Raw genomic sequence first — 21,102 nt, forward strand, 5'->3', positions numbered from 1 at the left:
TGTTATGAATCCTTTTTGGATCCCTCAGATATCCTTCTTGGATTTTTCGAAAATCCTGTGGGAGTTCTTCCTGAAGCCTTCTAAAATATTATGCTTTTGTTATGCTTTGCCTCTTTTTTCACTACAGTGCCGCTCTTACCGTGAAATGTTCATTGTGGGCATTGTGGCCCCACGTGATGGAGATTTGCCTACGTCATTCTTTGACTTTCACACCTCACATACAGTTGTGCTCAGAAAAATAGTAGTGAAAGCCGGTTTTCATACAAACGGCTCTACTTTATTTCCGTATGAGTAATCGGCATGAAGTTTTGACAGCGAACTAAAAATGTGACCAATTTCATTATCATCTAATTTGAAAATTTTCATTGCAACGGTTAAATAGTTGAGCATGAGATCGTAAAGTAATAGTTGTTATGAAATTTTTCGGTTCTAGGCGTTTCAACACCCAAGCTATAAATATGTAAACTTCTATTACTACTATTATTTTGAGCGTTTTCATCTGGTGCTCAGAGCCGTAGCATAGCCTCATGGCGCCCTTGGCCTCATTATTTTATTATATAAATTTACGTGATAGATTTCGGAAAAGTATAAAGGATTCCTTTTGATAGTCTAGGGCCACTTCTGGTGGCTTGTGGTTAGAGTCCACGGCTACAAAGCAAAGCCATGCTGAAGGTGTCTGGGTTCGATTCCCTCTCGGTCCACGATCTTTTCGTAATGGAATTTTCCTTGACTTCCTTGGGCATAGAGTATCATCGTACCTGCCACACGAGATACAAATGCGAAAATGGCAACTTTGGCAAAGAAAGCTCTCAGTTAATAACTGTGGAAGTGCTCCTAATCTAATCTAATCTAATCTAAGTGCTTGCACAGCCAATATTGAAAAGCATCCTAGAAATACCGAGATTTATTCAGATATTTTCTTGTCAGCATTGATATTTGCAGCACATCAAAGATATGATACAAAAATTAAAATGGTCAGGCCCACTGTGCAGACTTTGGGTTTGAAGATAATTGGAACACTCACGATTATCAGATTATTCACGTATGAATAACATGATAGACGCACTGTTTTTTCAATTTTACACAAGAAGAAACGGGGACAACCGTACCAACCGTTTCATTTGAAGGGATAAGTAAAATCATTGGAATTGGCGTTGCTAAGAATTTTGGTGCACACATCATTGTTGTCCGGTCTCCTTTTCCTGGGATGGGACACAGGTTTTTCTGCCGTATGTCTTCACTCTAAAGCCAAGGCTTAAGCGCCTTTACTCGCTCTCTGGAATGGTATAATTTTTTTTTTTTTTTTAATTTTCTTTATTAGTATCATTCCAAACATTACATTCATTTCTTATATCTAGGTGTTCTGTGTTGTTTGACAACACTATCATCCTAATTTGGTAAAACAAATTTAAGATTTAATTAACATTTTGTTAACAACATATTACATTTCATTTGCCGTAGCAGTTCAGTTTTTTTACAGGTGAGTTGATTTCACCTGCTTATAAGAGAAAAAAAAAACGTTTTTAATATACTTAACCTAACTTAACCTAAACATATAACGCATTAATCGTGGCAATAGAAGATTGTAACGATTTTTGCCTGAAATTATTAATGATTGTATTTGACATTTGTTCCAATGTTTCAACATTGGATATTCTATGTAACTCATTGGTACTATACCAGGGAGGAAGCCTCAGAATCATTTTCAAAATTTTATTTTGAATTCTCTGCAGAGCTTTCTTCCTGGTATTACAACAGCTAGTCCATATTGGTACAGCATACAACATGGCTGGCCTGAAAATTTGTTTGAATATCAACAGCTTGTTCTTAAGACAAAGTTTTGATTTTCTATTAATAAGGGGATAGAGACATTTTACATATTTATTACATTTGGCTTGAATGCCCTCAATGTGATTTTTGAAAGTTAAATTCTTATCTAGCATGAGCCCTAGATACTTAACTTCATCTGACCAATTTATTGGAACCCCTCTCATCGTGACAACATGTCTACTTGAAGGTTTCAAATAAAGAGCTTTTGGTTTATGTGGGAATGTTATTAGTTGAGTTTTGGAAGCATTAGGAGAAATCTTCCATTTTTGCAAGTATGAAGAAAAAAAAATCCAAACTTTTTTGCAATCGACTACAGATAACACGCAGGCTTTGTCCTTTGGCGGAGAGGCCTGTGTCATCCGCAAACATAGATTTTTGACATCCCTGAGGTAGCTCAGGTAAGTCAGATGTGAAAATATTGTATAATATTGGTCCCAAAATGCTGCCTTGAGGAACACCAGCTCTTACAGGAAGTCTTTCAGATCTGGAGTTCTGATAATTAACCTGAAGTGTACGATTTGACAGATAACTTTGAATTATTCTAACAATGTATGTTGGAAAATTAAAGTTTTTTTAATTTTACAATCAAACCTTCATGCCAAACACTGTCGAATGCTTTTTCTATGTCTAGAAGAGCAAGACCAGTAGAATAGCCTTCAGATTTGTTGGAACGGATCAAATTTGTTACACGTAAAAGTTGATGAGTGGTCGAATGTCCATGGCGGAATCCGAACTGTTCATTGGCAAAAATTGAATTTTCGTTGATGTGGGCCATCATTCTGTTCAAAATAACCTTTTCAAAAAGTTTACTGATGGAGGAAAGCAAACTGATTGGACGATAGCTAGAAGCTTCTGCAGGATTTTTGTCTGGTTTTAAAATTGGAACAACCTTAGCATTTTTCCATTTGTCAGGAAAATATGCTAATTGAAAACATTTGTTAAATATATCAACTAAAAATGATAAGCTACTTTCTGGAAGTTTCTTGATGAGGATGTAGAAAATTCCATCATCGCCAGGAGCTTTCATGTTTTTGAATTTTTTAATAATAGTTCTCACTTCTTCCAAATCAGTCTCCCAGGCATTTTCGAAAACGTTCTCTTGATTGAGAATATTTTCGAACTCCTGAGTAACTTCATTTTCAATTGGACTAGTAAGTCCTAAATTAAAATTGTGCGCACTTTCAAACTGCATAGCAAGTTTTTGAGCTTTTTCGCAATTAGTTAGTAATAATTTGTTTTCCTCTTTCAATGCCGGTATTGGCTTCTGAGGTTTTTTCAAGATTTTCGATAATTTCCAAAAGGGCTTAGAGCCAGGGTCCAATTGAGAAATTTTATTTTCAAAATTTTTGTTTCTTAATTGAGCAAAACGTTTCTTGATTTCTTTTTGCAAATCCTGCCATATAATTTTCATAACAGGATCGCGAGTGCGTTGAAATTGCCTTCTCCTCACGTTTTTAAGACGGATCAAGAGTTTAAGATCATCGTCTATAATCACGGATTCAAATTTTACTTCACATTTTGGAATTGCAATGCTCCGGGCTTCAACAATGGAATTTGTTAAAGTTTCAAGAGCATTGTCAATATCAAGTTTAGTTTCTAAAGAAATGTTAACATCAAGATTGGAGTCAACATACGTTTTATATATATTCCAGTCGGCTCGTAAATAATTGAAAGTGGAGCTGATAGGATTGAGAATCGCTTCTTGGGATATTTGAAATGTAACAGGGACATGATCAGAATCAAAATCAGCATGAGTAATCATTTGGCTACAAAGATGACTAGAGTCGGTTAAGACCAAATCAATCGTAGATGGATTTCTAGAAGAGGAAAAACATGTGGGGCTATCAGGGTATTGAATTGAGAAATATCCTGAAGAGCACTCATCAAATAAAATTCTGCCGTTGGAATTACTTTGAGAATTATTCCATGACCGATGTTTGGCATTAAAGTCACCAATGACAAAAATTTTGACTTATTGCGAGTCAATTTACGCAAGTCAGTTTGGAGCAAATTAACTTGCTGCCCAGAGCATTGAAAAGGCAAATAGGCAGCTATGAAAGTATATTTACCAAACTGTGTTTCAACAGAAACACCTAAAGTTTCAAAAACTTTAGTTTCAAATGATGAAAACAGTTGATGTTTTATACGCCTATGAATGATGATTGCAACTCCCCCACATGCCCCATCAAGTCGATCATTACGATAAACAAAAAAGTTAGGATCTCTTTTGAGTTTAGATCCAGGTTTTAAATAAGTTTCGGTAATAACTGCTATATGCACGTTATTAACCGTAAGAAAATTAAACAGCTCGTCCTCTTTACCATTCAGAGAACGAGCATTCCAATTTAAAATATTTAAATTATTATTTGGATCCATTAGAAAAACGTAATCCAATAACAATTTGATTTGTAAATTTTACACCTACTTGGACTGCTTCAGTCATAGTGGTGGCTTTGAACATTGCATCAATCATTAGATTCAATTGTTCAGTTAGAAAATTAAAATCAGAGGCAGACATGTCATGTGATTTCCCATTGGAATTTTCGGTAGACGAAGATGCGGAGTTACCTGCGGCGGTAGGGCTTTTTCCATTTGATTTGAAACAAGTAGAATGGGTACCCATGGATCGAACAGGGGAGGAGTTCGAATTTCCTGCTACGATATCGGCAAAGGATTTACCGTGGGTAGATACATTCGAAATTGAAAGATTCGAACGGCTACCCGACGGATTAAAATTAGTTTGTGAATGAGCATGATTATGATCTTCCTGATGGGTATGATTCATGATCAAGCGATCGTTAACTGAAAAATGAGCATTGTTCGATACTCTACCAGGCAAATTTCGGAAACGACCGTTATCGTAACGGATATTATCTTTCATCTGCTTGGCACGAGCCTCAATGACCCTTTTGCGTGAAGGACAATTCCAAAAATTGGACTTATGGTTAGCCCCGCAATTACAGCATATGAATTTGGTGGTATCTTCCTTCACTGGACAGACGTCTTTGGCGTGAGAAGAACCTCCGCAAATCATGCATTTAGCATCCATGCGACAATTTTTTGTACCATGACCCCACTTTTGGCACCGACGGCACTGAGTGGGGTTCTGGTAATTTCCTCCAGGTTTCTGGAAATGTTCCCATGTCACACGGACATCAAACAAAAGTTTTGCTTTTTCTAAAGCTTTAATATTATTTAGTTCTTTTTTGTTAAAGTGAACTAAATAAAATTCTTGAGAAAGCCCTTTCCGAATAATGCCAGATTGGGTTCTCTTTTCATAATGATTACTTGGACTGGGGAAAATCCAAGTATATCATTTATTCCATTTTTGATCTCTTCAGGTGATTTATAGTCACTTGAGAGACCTTTCAAAACAACTTTGAACAAACGTTCAGTTTTGTCGTCATAAGTAAAAAAATTGTGCTTCTTCTCTTCAAGATGTTTGAGAAGAAGCTCACGATCTTTAAGAGTTTCCGGCAAAACGCGACAGTCTCCTTTCTTTGCGATTTGGAAGGAAACCTTGATTCCCCTAACAGAGTTCAAGATCTCCTGCCTAAATCCCCCAAATTCGGAACAACTGACCACGATAGGCGGCACTCTTTGCTTCCTCACTTGAATCAAAGAGCCTGGGCTAGAGGCTGCTTCGATTTGGTGTTCGGAAAATTTGTCTAGAGCATCGAACTGATTGCTCATTTCGATACAATTATTCATTTCACCCTTGGAAGAAAGTTCGCATTCCGGGGAAACGTCCTTTCTTCCATTCTTGCCACGTGTAGTGACAGTTTTAAAACCCACTTTTTTGGAAGGAAGTAGTGAATTCAGAGATTCACCCTTCCTTTTGTTAGTTGTTGATACCATGTTTAATTAATAAACGAAAGAAGACGTGACCTTCGAAAGGTTTTTTCCCAAGACGGTGTCCAAGAAGGATTACCACCGCTAGCTTTCGCCAACGGGTCCAACGAAAAATCGAAGGCACGGGTCCAAACAAGGATCGTAAAGGGATCAATAGTAGAAAAAATAGTACCGTAAAACGGGGTAACTTTGATAATGCGGGTAACTTTGATAGTGCGTAACCCACCGCATACTAAACGAAATATCATAATTTCTGTTAATCAGTTAAGCAAAACGAATGCAAAACTAAAGAATATTAGTATGACACTTTATGTGAGAGCGGTTTTCATTTGAATTAAGAAGATTTTAGGCTTTTTATACGAATTTAAAAATTTTATACAATTTTAACACTTTCGAAACGCTTACAAACAATCTGTTCTACGATCACTATTTGATGTAGTTTTGAATAGTTGGCCACTTATCTTTGATAGCCTAGTTATCATAGAACTTGAATACGGTCTCAAATCTCTTAGCGAAAAGCATTTTCACAAACTGGGACCATTTTTGTAATCTAAGTCAGAAATTTCCATATAACGTTAAACGCCTAGAGGTATGCAATGCCCTACAAATGTTCGCTATTCATTCAATTTTGTTCGAATCATACTCCATTATCAAAGTTACCCCAAAACAGAAAACCAACTTTCGATTATATAAATAATTATATATCCAATCAAAATAAATCTTTTGCCAATTTATCGACTGTAATCGATAGCTAGGATGCCAGTACTTGTTTTAAAAATATAAACTGTAAATCCTTGAAACAGCATGCAAAATTATTCAAGTTTTCTTCGAAAAAACTATCAAAGTTACCCCGTTTTACGGTACTGAAAAGTACTGTTTTAGTAGCACTGAAAAGTACCGTTTTTAATTTTAGCACTGAAAAGTACTGTTTTTGTAGCACTGAAAAGTACTGTTTTATTGCTTTAGGTAGTTTTTAAGAAAACTTCCAAGAGCAGAGAGAATTCGTGTACGCACAGCACGAAGGTACGATGCGCACTTGATGGTATAAAAATTTGATTTGTACAATTCATCCCTCCCCATTATTTAGATATACGATGCAAATATAATATAATAACCCACAAAGAATTAAAAGGAACATTCTCACCCTGTTTTTTTGCTTCTCGTTCAGCCTGCATCGTTAGTTACACTTTCTCTTCTTTTTTTGTTCTCTGTTGTTATAAAACTAAACCCGCATCTGTTCCTTAATCCAAAAGCTACATTTTGCCTATGTGCCGTATGCTCAACATGCTTCTAATCTTCCCATCATGTCACTGTTTTCACGAGCTGCACTAGCATGCAATTTTCACTTATTAGTACGAAACACATTAAACGTAAAACATAACCAAATTCAATTTGGATGGAAATCAATCAAATGACTTCCTTAAAATAGCAGAAAAACGGTCACAATATTCTAAGAAATGCGGTAAAGTTTAAGAAAATGCAAAACACAAGCTGTACCAGCCGAATCACGGAGCCGAAAATCGCGGAACGATGAAAAACGTGACACAAAAATTCAAAAGCAGCCAACTCGCACCACAGCCTGCTGCGATCTTTCAATAACTGTGAAAGTGCTCCTAAGAACACTAAGCTGAGAAGCAGGCTCTGTCCCAGTGAGGACGTTAATGCCAAGAAGAAGAGAAGAACAAAATGTTTATTTTTTTTCATAAGCAAAACTGTCTGAAAGCCCGGAAGCTTTCAAGATTCAAGATCCCAAAGATGCTTTGAATAAATTGATATCAAAACTACTGTTCATATGACTTCAGTAAACTTCTGTTAAAATTTCAGTGAAATTCATACTCTTAAAAAGCTTATTGTAAGCATTTCTACATCAGTTTTAACAGATTTGTCCAATGTACCAAAATGAATTTGCAGTTTATCTCTGTAATGCTATTAACCCTTCTACCGGCAGCTTCATTTCGTTCCGCTAAAAAAATATTCAAATCACGATAACTTTTTTGTTTCTCAATATTTTTGCACAATTTTTTCACAAGCTCTCAAAAAACTCTTCTAGTTTAAGAAGCCGCGTCGATATTAATCAGTGGTGATCTAGTTTTGAAGATATTCCGATGTTCCTTGGGGGACCGACATTCTTCGTATCAAATGTCTTTGGCGGCCATTTTGTTTTTGGTCAATTTATCAAGAAAATAAAATATGTACCATACAATGCCAGGTTATAAGGAGCTACTCTAAAAAATCATACAAATCGGTTCAGTATTCTTGGAGAAATCTGAATATTACAATATGAGGTATTTTAGATTTTTTAAGATCTAAATTTGTCCAGCGTGGTATCAGATACATTAATGCTCATTATTCAAAGACGGCTGCACACACTCGCATTAATGTATCATTCCGAGGAGTGAATATCCGAATACGATAAAAATCCTATAGCCTAAGATATTTACGTAGGTTATGGCTACGCGTTGGTCCCCCAAGGAATTTTGGAATATCTCCGAATCCAGATGACCAATCATCAGTACCGCCACTTATTCTAAAACAAGAAGAGTTTTTAATCCATCTACGATTGATTTGGTTTTAACTGACTCTAGTCATCTGTGTAGCCAACTGATTACTCATGCTGATTTTGATTCTGATCCTGTCCCTGTTACATTTCAAATATCCCACGAAGCGATTCTCAATCCTATCAGCTCCAGTTTCAATTATTTTTGAGCCGACTGGAATATATATATATATATATATATATATATATATATATATATATATATATATATATATATATATATATATATATATATATATATATATATATATATATATATATATATATATAAATATATATATATAAGTGAAGAAGGGTGTCACCCAGACTAAGTTTTAAAAAAAGAACTTATTCGATCTACTGCCTAAAACGAACTGAACCTTTATTCAATTATTAATTACGATCAAACCTCACTACCTACTGCAATGCTTATGCTGTTGCTGTGGAAGAACTGCTGATGCCGCGGGTCCAAAGGGCTGTGGCTTCGTTTAGTGGTCTCGTTCGGTGGTTGTCCACGAAATGTTACCTATGTTGTCAGGTGATGAAATGCTGATGCTAGACTACTGTTTCCGTTCTACTAGCTGGGCTATCATCGTCGGTGTGGTGGACGTCGTCGTTGTTGTTGTTGTTGTTGTTGCCGGGAATGATGAAAATGATGATACACCAATAAAGCGATTGGTGTATGGATGATTGTTGAGGATCGGTAAGGGTTCGATCTTAACTACTCCCCCTTTTGGAGACGATTCGTCCCGAATTGTACTGGTCTCAGGTTTAATTTCTGGTTTGCTTTTAGACTCCATGGATGCTCCAATATGAAGAGATATCTGTCTGCGTTTTCTCGAAATCCATGAAAGACCTGCAACGATACTTAGAAGAAAACATACGGTCGACATACTTAGAGATGTGTATGTCTGAATTTTGTGTTCCTTAGTTAATGCTTCAATCCGATGTCTATTATGGATGTGAATTTCTTCCATATTATTCTGGATTTCCAGGGTCTGTTCATTGATATGTAAACCATCTAATGGCATAACAAATGTCGGTTCTGATTTGTTTGCTTCGACATTTGAGAACTTGGTGCCATTTATTATGACAGAGCAATTGTGGAACTCTATCAAATACGTTCCAGATAAGTTTCGTTTTGAAAGACCACAATTCGATTCGATTTCTGTGTTATTGATGTTTTTAGCGACAAGGTAATTGTCCATGATCGCTTTGATCTCCGTTGATTGATAGCATTTTACGAAAGTACAGTTTCCTGATAGTCCTCTTAGTAGGTTTGAGTAGCATAGGTCGCCGGTTATGTCCTCTAGGCTGCTTAGATTGCACAGCCTTGTCCTTTCGATTCGCAGGCAATCCTTCTTGATGAAATATGTTCTGTTGTCGCTTTGCAAAGCAGCATTAGCAGGAAGTTTTAAAATTTTATCTACTACTGGAAGAGGTTCTAGGAAAAAATGTGTGTACATAGCTTTTTCTATTTTTGGAATTGACACAACAAATATTAGTTTTGAATGGTTGTAAAATGCTGACAATTCTAAATATTCATAAATTTGATCTAAACTGTTCGTCCTAATGTTTTGTTCTTCTAATATATCTGAAACAAATCCTAACTCTTCAATTGAAAGTATTTGTTTGGGAATAATGTTAGTTCTTGCTAACTGAATTGATTCAAAAATGTCTTCTAAATGTGATTTAAGGTTGTCTAAGTTGTAATTGATTTTCAAAATTTCTCTAAATAATTTAAAGTTTTTGTTGGTTTCGTTTTCAAATCTAGCTGATATAATGTTTTTAGTTATTTCACTCTGTTGTTGATTTAAACGGTTGATAATGGAATTGATTCTATTTTGGAGTTGTAGATTAATTTTAAGCTGTTCGTTGTTTTCGTTAATAAGTCTTTTGTTCTTGATCTGCAGTTCAAAAATATTTTTGAAATTTGTTCATAGTCGTTATGGTCCATATTTCCTGTAATTCTTTTTATTCCAGTTCCGAGAAAATTAAATAATCCTCTTTCATTTCTTTGCTTTGGCCGAAGATTATTGAATAAACTGTGAACGGTTCCATATTTCGATTCTAAGATTTCAAACATATCAGTAAAATTTGAGAACGTCCGTATTCCTTGGATATTAGCAAGCAATTTTCTAAAAATAGGTTCGTAATTATCCAGTTCTAGGATATGAAACAATCTGTGATTGCCTATTTTTATAAAACTGTTGCCAGTTTCTATGGTTAAAAGACCGGGGTTTTGTTTGAGATTAATGACGTGGATGGATTGTGGTTGGGATAGCTGAGTAAGGAATGTGGTTGTTATCAGGATATTCCAAATAAACGTCATCTAAAAAGAGAAAACAAATGAAAAAACACATTAGAGATTCTGTGGTGTTACTTTCGGATTCGTCGCAGTTTTTCTTTATGTAATTTTCGACTTAGGATATCTTTGTACGTGTGTTTCCGGTTAGATCGTACTCGCACTTGTTGGTAGCGGTCCTTAATTTTCGACTTCACTCCTTGGATGCGGTTGTATGCCAATTCGTTTTGTTTTAGTTTTGGCGGATCCTCTCGCTTCCTGTTGTGGTACAGATTCTGTGAGTTTTGTGTCTTGGTTAGTTGTACTTGAACTTCGTCGTACAACTTGTCACGAAGTTCAACAAGGCGTTCCATTTCTATCGGTCTCTCCTGTCCATTTTTGGCTGCATATAAAATTTCACGTGGTTTCATGTTGGTAGCTGTATGGATGCTGTTATTGTATAAAGAACATGCGATTAAAAATTTTTCTTTGTTTGACACTTCACCGTATTTGTGTTTATTAGCGTTAAAAATTTCGGTTATTGTCGAATGAAATCTTTCGACTATTCCGTTTGTTTGACTGTGGTTCGAAGGAGTAAAATATTGTTGTATATTGAGATCTGAGAGTAGTCCTCGAATTTCGATGGACTTAATTGCTGGTTCGTTATCCGAGACAATCAAGCTTGGAGTGCCGTACAGTGTTATGTATTTTATTATCGCCTTTCGTATATCCGCAATTGATCTTGATTTTATTGGGATTAATGTTCCATACCTTGTGAACTTGTCTACTACAGATAAAAACAAATTTGGTTGAGCGATGTAGATATCTATGTGAATAATTTCAATGGGTTGTTTCGGTATAGGGGTTTCACCAAATTTAATTTTGTAAGGTTTTCTCTCGTATTTTGCTTTATTACAAGTATCACACAGGATGATGTACTTCCTAACTTTCCTTTTCATATTAGGAAAAAAGAATCTCCTTTTTATCTCCTCCAGATTTTTACGAATACCTCTGTGATACTAATTGTTCTAATTCATTTAATTCAAGAAAAATAATAAGAAAAAAGGAACTACACTAGAAAACTAAAGAAATTAACACTAAGAAAAAACTTCAAAAAACTTCAATTTAAAATTAAAAAAAAAAACTAATTAATCAAGCAAATCTTTGAGAACTATTTACACTTTAGCCCGCTCAGGGTCTATCCGGGAGAATCGTTTAGGGGCAGACTCACAACCCACACTTGCTTCGCGACTTAAATTTAACCACCACGAAAGAGAGAGAAAAAGGGGAATGCGTCTCAAATCATAATGCTGAACCACTAATAAAATTCTAATTTACACATGATTTATTTTAAAGGGTAAGGATTTAAGAAGGTATGAAAGGAATGCACTACAACTTCACCTGCGATTTGTCGTTGCTGATGGGAGTTTCGGTCCAATAAATGGCTAGTGACTTGGCTTCCTTGCCGGCGGTCGATGAATGTCGAGATGCCAGCGAGGCTTTGCGTCTCCGGAATGTCTTCGAGACCCGTCCTGTTCGGTCCTCTCAGGTTCCCTTGAGTTTCTAGTGGGACACTTGGCACTTATCACTTCCTATTTGATCTGCGGTGGGGTACAGGTGTCTTCCACTCGCGATTAACTTTTAACTTTGTACCGAAAAAGATCCTTTCCTGGGCCTGCATATCCTTTTTATAGGACTTGATGATGCAGCAAAACCAAATCTTAGAACATTTCCCGGGAGGGATTTGTTTTCGCACAGTTGGTACCGGGCGCCATGCATCAGTGCATATATGGTTTGGGAAGGATTTTGATGGTGGGATACCAGGGGTATAGTAGGATGGGTATGAAATTCAAATTTAAATTGTTTCTATTTACAAATTCATTTTTTATATAATTCATTTTTTTAATATTAAGGGTAACTGGTATCTTAGGATAAGGATTATAGGAATATTATTTACAAATTAGGTTATTTATATTTAAACTAGAGTTAAATCATAATTATTTACAAAAAAAGGGAAAAAATATAACAAAACGAAAAAAGAAAAATACAAAATAAGCAAATGCACGATTGTGACCTATCACATAGGTAACAGCTGTTTCGTGGGTATCCTCGATAATTGAGTTTTGATCTTCTAAGTTTGGTAGATCAATGAGAATTTTTTGTGATATGCAGAGTTTGAAAGTTTTGCATCTACTAAAATAGTTTTTGTATACAATTTGTAAGGATTGTATCACGTTTTCAGGACACATAATGCAGTTTGATCGTCTGGGATCCATGTATTCTTTCAAAATTCGAATTAAAAGTGGTACACCAAATGTTATTTTCGTAATAGTTCTTCGGTACACACGAGGGAAAATTTCTTCGTATGTCTCAGATTCGTTAGGGTCAATTTTTAAAATAATTTGGTTGTGAAAAAAATTTATTGGTTTTTCTGTACATTTGATGAATTCAGAGTCATCTGTATCAGCGGAATGCACTGAACAGTCGTCTGAGTCGGAATCATCTTCGTTCACGTTGATATCATGTGTTATCCTCGATAGAGCATCAGCGACAACGTTTTGCTTACCGGGTCGGTGTTTTATTTCAAAATCATATTCTAATAACTGTAGACGCCATTTAACTAGTTTTGTATTGGGTGTTTTGAGGTTTAGTGCGTATGTTAAAGGTTGGTGATCCGTGTATAATGTAAATTTTCTACCAAAAAGGTAGGGTCTAAAGTATTGAGTTGCCCATACGATCGCTAATAATTCTTTTTCTATTGCTGAATATCTTTCTTCGGTTTTCGTCAATGTTCTAGACGCATATGCTACGGGTCTGTCTTGTCCAATAGCACCTTGGGATAGAACGGCACCTAGAGCAAAATTACTAGCATCTGTGGTTAACACGAATGGTTTTTCGAAATCTGGATATTGAAGGATATCGCTTTGAGTTAAAAGTTTTTTGCATGCAACGAATTTTTTTAAAAAAATATCTGTGTGCTCTACGTGTTCGCCTTTCCTCAGTTGAGCAGTGAGAGGTTTTGTTATTCTGGCGAAATCGCGAACGAATCTACGATAATATCCTAAAATTCCTAGAAAGCCTCTTAGTTCTTTCTGGTTTTTGGGGATAGGCCAATTTTGAATTGCTTCGATTTTGCTTGGATTTGGTTTAACGCCATTATCTGTCACAATATGGCCTAGAAATGCCACTTCTTTCTTAAGGAATTCACTTTTATCTAGCTGTATTTTGAGGTTTACTTTTTCCAATGCCATAAATATTTTTGTCAAATTTTCGATATGTTCCTGAAGAGAAACAGAAAAAATTATAATGTCATCCATATAAACAAGACAACATTTTCCAATTAGGTCACGGAGTACGTGATCCATGACACGCTGAAAAGTTGCTGGAGCATTTTTCAGTCCAAATGGCATTCTTAAGTATTCGTATAATCCATGTTCTACGGAAAAGGCTGTTTTCATCTGGGTGAACTTCGATCTGGTGAAAGCCAGATGCTAGGTCCAATGTTGTGAAATATTGGCATTTTCCTAGTTTGTCTAATATTTCGGTTATGTTGGGTAGTGGGTATTTGTCATCTATAGTCTTTTCATTAAGTTTTCTATAGTCGACTACTAATCTCCACTTCTGTTGTCCAGATGCATCTAATTTCTTTGGTACGATCCAAATTGGAGAGCACCAAGGAGACGTGCTGGGACGTATGATGCCTTGAGACAGCATCTTAGAAACTTGTTTTTGTACCTCCTCTTTATGACAATAGGGGTACCTGTAGCTTTTTGCATGAACGGGTAGATCGTCTTTGGTTTCTATTCTATGTATAATGACGTTCGTAAAGCTTAGATTGTCACCTTCCAAATAGAAAACTCTTGGAAATTTCGAAATCAAATTGATCAATTTTCGCTTCTCTTCTATGTTTAAATGGTCGATTCGAAGCTGATTTTTCAATCTAGGATCTATTGATGTGTTATCAAATACGTATCCAGGTTCATAATTTTCAACTTTTTGCACTACTTCAAAATTATTCAATTCGGAGAAAATGAGTCGATTAGGGCTGATTTTCACTGGAACTTCACAGCAATTTTTCAAAAGAACTGTAGCTTTGTTGTCTTTTGCTGTGTAGAGTCCTGGTAGAATCATTACTTCGTCTGTTAGAGGAAGTGGATGTTCGACGAAAAAGTCGCCATTCGGTACATTCGTTTTTAGAGGTAATGGAATTTCTTCATATGCATTTAGATTGCGACTAAATGAATCGGGGTATTTTCGAAGCATGTTAACTGATGTAGTAGGAAGTTTGAGAGTATTAGATGAGGTTAAAATTTCTGCTTTTAGATTTCTGAGTGATTCGTATCCAATCAGTCCGTCGAAGTATGGATGGAATTTCAAAGCGTAAACGGTTAGTGGTTGGTTAAACATTTCGATTTCAACACATTTGTTAATGTTGTGTTTCCCATTGATATTTTTGACTCCTGTAGGTGTACAGTTTTTCAGAAAACATGTGCTAATTTTGTCAGGATCCACGTAGTTCTTGTTGGCACCAGTGTCAACTAAAAACTTTAGTTCGCCAAATTTAGTTTTCATTTTTATATAGGGTAGAAAATTATTACTGTTCATGTTTCTGGTGTTTCGGGCAATTCCATCTGAAAATTTAAGGTATCACCCTCTGGTTCAGTAACGGGTTGTTCTTCGGAACTATTATTGATATTAACTTGTTCATAATTAGTTGCATCATATTGGTAACAGTTAGATGGCTCACTATATTGACCGTAGTAATCGATTGGTTCTGTCCAATTTACTTCATGAAAATTTGGTCTATTCATATAATTTACTTTTAAACTTCTCAATGACTGGTCGATTTCCATTGGAGTGGGTTTTGGAGGACGATAGGTTCCGGAAGGAGGTTTACTAAATTGGTTAGGATTTCGGTTGAATGGATTGGATGGGCCAGGTTGTTGTGGTCTTTGAGAATGATTTGGTTGACTGGGAGAAAATGTACGTTGAAATGGTACTTGAGGTTGGAATGGAGAGAACTGTTGAGGGGTGTGCTGTAGTTGTTGCGGACGTTGGATTGGTGCGACGCGTTGGAATGGATTAGTTTGGATTGGGTAACTTGGAAACGAATTTTGTGTTACCGGAGTTTGCTGAAATCTTGAAAATGGGTTTGAAAATTTGTTTTGAAATTTGTTCCTAGTAGGGACAGGTGGGGTATAAGATTTTTGTTTGTGATAATAAAAGTTTCTTTCTTCAATACATCGTCTTAAAGCGTCTTTCAACGATGTGGGACATTGAGCACGGATGACAGTGCCTACCGGTTCATTGAGCCCTGCAAGAAACACTTTCAGGCCTATTTCCTGGTAGAATAGATTTTTCGCGGCTCTTACGTCACTGTTGTGTTCGTTTAAATTTAATTGATTTACCATAAGAGACAACATAAAAGTTATTTCCTTATAGAAATCTTCAATCTCCTTATCCGCTTGTGTAATTTTAAACAGGTCCTTTGTGAGAGATACTTCATCTCTTTTGTCGCTGTAGTGTGTAATCAGACTGTTTTTAATTTCGTCCCAGTCTGTGCTAGTGCCATAAAATTCTAGAACATTGTCAGCGTCTCCTATAATTTTGGATCTGATGGCAAGAAGCCATACAGTGTAAGCTGGAGTGTTCTTGACCTTTGAAATTTCAGGCATAAGATCATCAATAGATCTTATGAATGAATGTAATTTAATTGGGTTACCATCAAATGGTGGCAACATTCTAATAATTTGTGGGGTCTGAAGGGCTCGCAAGGCGCCTTCTACTGAATTTTGTTGCTGCACAACAGCGGCTTCTTTTGCAATTGATTGTTGGTGCGTAGCGAACGCTTCCAACTCTGCTATTCTAGAGTCGCGTTGTTGCATTATGCCTATTAATTCTCTGATCTGGGTCTCTAACTCTCCGACTTGGATAGTGATCAAGTCGCGGTTCTCGTCAAACTTTGCCATTTTCCACACTTGAAGTCAAAATTGATTAAAAAAAAATCCTTTCAAAAAATGGTAAAAAAAATACAGGTGAAGAGAATTTATGTTTTCTAGGATTTTTGTTTTCAATTTGGATATGAAAAAAGCTAAATTAATTATTTTTCTGTCACTGTAATAGATATTTTTTCTTATATTTTGTTATTTTGATCATTCACTTAAATCACTCTGATAATCACTTACATAAAAAAGCTTAATTCTACTTACGGTTTTATCCGATGTTCCCTCGGATGGTTAAATTGTCCGATATTCCCTCGGATGGTTCGATTGTCCGATATTCCCTCGGATGGTTCGATGTCTTCTAGCAGGTGTGAAGCTTCGTTAAAGATGATTTTGGTGTCTCGGTGAACCGCCGGTGCACTAGAATCTGTAGTTTAGGTGTTTCCTCCTTTGCTCTTCGGTAAGCCGCCGATGATTTCGGATAAGAACACTTTTCACTACACTTTAACTACTCCACGCTAGAACTGCCGACTGCGCCAGTGAAGAAGGGTGTCACCCAGACTAAGTTTTAAAAAAAGAACTTATTCGATCTACTGCCTAAAACGAACTGAACCTTTATTCAATTATTAATTACGATCAAACCTCACTACCTACTGCAATGCTTATGCTGTTGCTGTGGAAGAACTGCTGATGCCGCGGGTCCAAAGGGCTGTGGCTTCGTTTAGTGGTCTCGTTCGGTGGTTGTCCACGTAAATGTTACCTATGTTGTCAGGTGATGAAATGCTGATGCTAGACTACTGTTTCCGTTCTACTAGCTGGGCTATCGTCGTCGGTGTGGTGGACGTCGTCGTTTTTGTTGTTGTTGCCGGGGAATGATGAAAATGATGATACACCAATAAAGCGATTGGTGTATGGATGATTGTTGAGGATCGGTAAGGGTTCGATCTTAACTTATATATATATATATATATATATATATATATATATATATATATATATATATATATATATATATATATATATATATATATATATATATATATATATATATATATATATGAAACATTTATTGACTCTAATCTTAATGTTAATATTCCTTTACAAACAAAGCTTGATATTGACAATGCTCTTGAAACTTTAACAAATTCCATTGTTGAAGCCAGGGGCATTGCAATTCCAAAATGTGAAGTTGAATTTGCATCCGTGATTATAGACGATGATCTTAAACTCTTGATCCGTCTTAAAAACGGGAGGAGAAGGCAATTTCAACGCATTCGCGATCATGCTATGAAAATTATATGGCAGGATGTGCAGAAAGAAATCAAGAAACGTTTTGCTCAATTAAGAAACAAAAATTAAAAATAAATTGTATGGCGCGTAAGAAATCTCTCTTCGTTTCTTTCATATGGCAAAATACAATACTCTTCTGAAACACAAAAAAAAAATAACTTTTGAGTATCGAAAGTATTATGAACTTTGTTGGTAAGTATTGTTATACACATAGAGTTTGAATTCAGCAGCAAATTAAGCAAATATATTACCTTACAAGCTGGCATACTTGCATGCAACTTGGCTGATATCGTCAAATTTTGCATATTCAACAGCCAATATCATAAAAACTAGACGTGCTATGGTATTTTTGAAATCGGCAATGGATTCAGCAACCCTTAATTAAGTAAATAGCGGTATTTTGAAGCTTGAGACAAAAACGTGTTCCGCTGTGTAATTGCGAAAAAGCTCAAAAACTTGCTATGTAGTTTGAAAGTGCGCACAATTTTAATTTAGAACTTACTAGTCCAATTGAAAATCAAGTTACTCAGGACTTCGAAAATATTCTCAATCAAGAGAACGTTTTCGAAAATGCCTGTGAGACTGATTTGGAAGAAGTGAGAACTATTATTAAAACTATTATTAAAGCTCCTGGCGATGATGGAATTTTCTACATCCTCATCAAGAAACTTCCAGAAAGTAGATTATCATTTTTAGTTGATATATTCAACAAATGTTTTCAGTTAGCATATTTTCCTGACAAATGGAAAAATGCTAAGGTTGTTCCAATTTTAAAACCAGACAAAAATCCTGCAGAAGCTTCTAGCTATCGTCCAATCAGTTTGCTTTCCTCCATCAGTAAACTTTTTGAAAAGGTCATTTTGAACAGAATGTCTGAAAGACTTCCTGTAAGAGCTGGTGTTCCTCAAGGCAGCATTTTGGGACCAATATTATACAATATGTTCACATCTGACTTACCTGAGTTACCTCAGGGATGTCAAAAATCTTTGTTTGCGGATGACACAGGCCTCTCCGCCAAAGGATGAAGCCTGCGTGTCATCTGTAGTCGATTGCAAGAAAGTTTGAATATTTTTTCTTCATACTTGCAAAAATGGAAGATTTCTCCTAATGCTTCCAAAACTCAACTAATAATATTCCCACATAAACCAAAAGCTCTTTATTTGAAACCTTCAAGTAGACATGTTGTCACGATCAGAGGGGTTTCAATAAATTGGTCAGATGAAGTTAAGTATCTAGGGCTCATGCTAGATAAGAATTTAACTTTCAATAATCACATTGAGGGCATTCAAGCCAAATGTAACAAATGTGTAAAATGTCTCTATCCCCTTATTGATAGAAAATTAGAACTTTGTCTTAAGAACAAGCTTTTGATATTCAAACAAATTTTCAGACCAGCCATGTTGTATGCTGTACCAATATGGACTAGCTGTTGTAATACCAGGAAGAAAGCTCTGCAGAGAATTCAAAATAAAATTTTGAAAATGATTCTGAAGCTTCCTCCCAATGAGTTACATAGAATATCCAATGTTGAAACATTGGAACAAATGTCAAATAAAATATTGTTGCGTACAACATTTTATACAATTTCATGCAAGATTACCTGAGGAATTATTTTAAAACTATTTTTCATCTACCGTTTTGATTCATATTACGGACACTTAAGGCCTCAGTGAAGTATAACCCAGCTTGGACCATACAAAATTAATCATTCTGTATGATTTTTTAACGTTATCGAGCGTCGGAAGCACTTAACTTTCGGATGGTGGGTAAAGAATACGCGTCCGCAACTTGAATAATTTTAAATAAATCAAAACGTGTGGCCTTTTCATGATTTTTATTCCGGACGCTCCCTCACTTTTGCCTCATATTCCGGACGCTTTGATTCGAATTACGGACAGCTCATGATAATCATTAATGGAACAGTCAAATCATCAATTGAAATCGTTCAACCACTTAAGAGACGTCTAAGGTAGTTGGGCATTATAAATTTGCAATGATTTTCATGGAAAAAACCTAATAAAACGAGCATCGAAAATGAGAACTTTTGGACGGCGAAAATTGAAACATTTCGTGTGAAATGTTTCTCATACAAACGAGAGTGTCCGGAACTTGAAGCTGTCCGTAATATGAATCAAAACGGTATCTGCACATGGCCGTCCGAAGCCATGTTGGAAAAATTCTGATCATAGTAGGTTACACTTAGCAGTTGTCAATTTTTTTCATACCATCGTCCATATAGCATCACTATTCGAAACAATGGGCTATTCCGATTCTGATGCTCCAATTGATCGACAGTCAGCAGCGGAAGTGGCCATGGCTGGTCTCTTACCGGAGAAATCTAATCGAGAAACTCTGAAGCTACTGTCACCAGCAGATTAAAAAGGACACTGGTTTCTGCGATCGTATCTACTGGCAGATTTTGGGGTAGATATTAATGTTCTGAAGAGACAGGAAGGATGGAATTCTCAATTCTAAAATTCCTATATAATTCGAAAGCTCGAGTGTTTCAAAACCAGTTCAAATTAATTATTTCACCAACTGTATTATTATTTGTTACCGAAATACCGTTTTGATTCATATTACGGACAGCTTCAAATTCCGGACACTCTCGTTTGTATGGGAAACATTTCACACGAAATGTTTCAATTTTCGCCGTCTAAAAGTTCTCATTTTCGAGGCTCGTTTTATTAGGTTTTTTTTCCATATATATCATTGCAAATTTATAATGCCCAACTACCTTAGACGTCTCTTAAGTGGTTGAACGATTTCAATTGATGATTTGACTGTTCCATTAATGATTGTCATGAGCTGTCCGTAATTCGAATCAAAACGTCCGGAATATGAGGCAAAAGTGAGGGAGCGTCCGGAATAAGAATCATGAAAAGGCCACACGTTTTGAATTATTTAAAATTATTCAAGTTGCGGACGCGTATTCTTTACCCACCATCTGAAAGTTAAGGGCTTCCGACGCTCGATAACGCTAAAAAATCATACAGAATGATTTATTTTGTATGGTCCAAGCTGGGTTATACTCCACTGAGGCCTTAAGTGTCCGTAATATGAATCAAAACGGTAAATAGGTTGACAATTTTTCAATAACATATACTCATTTGGTCTGATTAAAGAATTTTTTTGTTGATTCAATAAAAAAAGAACAACTTTTTGAATTGTTTAGAACTACCCATTCATTATAATGATGCTAATAGCGTCCCTGTCTTAATTTTAGTGCAGAACGCTTAAGTTTAGGTCAAGCACATATTTTTACTCAATTTTTAATGTTTTTTGGTAGTTTAAGTCCAGAAGACATTTTTTATGCTTATTTTAGATTTTGTCACACCCCTTGACTTAAACTCAAATTTTGGGTGTAT

The 21,102-nt window shown here is 35.9% G+C and overlaps 1 protein-coding gene across 3 annotated transcripts; it reads right to left on the reverse strand.

The window, feature by feature from the left end:
* Positions 1-8,587: 8,587 nt before the first annotated feature.
* On the reverse strand, positions 8,588-17,308 carry LOC110681526. Of its 3 annotated transcripts, XM_021857544.1 has the most exons (3): positions 16,712-17,308; positions 10,845-10,952; positions 8,588-10,781 (listed from the first exon to the last, which is right to left on the reverse strand). In XM_021857544.1, the coding sequence occupies exon 3, from the start codon at positions 9,682-9,684 to the stop codon at positions 8,779-8,781; it is 906 nt and encodes a 301-aa protein (XP_021713236.1). In that variant the 5' UTR covers positions 9,685-10,781; positions 10,845-10,952; positions 16,712-17,308; the 3' UTR covers positions 8,588-8,778. The 3 variants fall into 3 exon arrangements, with proteins under 3 accessions (XP_021713236.1, XP_021713237.1, XP_021713235.1); XM_021857545.1 differs by lacking the exon at positions 10,845-10,952 and having other exon boundaries at positions 8,588-10,550; XM_021857543.1 differs by having other exon boundaries at positions 8,588-10,952.
* Between the last annotated feature and the right edge of the window lie 3,794 nt (positions 17,309-21,102).

The sequence above is a fragment of the Aedes aegypti genome, chromosome 1 (assembly GCF_002204515.2).
Source record: "Aedes aegypti strain LVP_AGWG chromosome 1, AaegL5.0 Primary Assembly, whole genome shotgun sequence".
Lineage (NCBI taxonomy): Eukaryota > Metazoa > Arthropoda > Insecta > Diptera > Culicidae > Aedes > Aedes aegypti.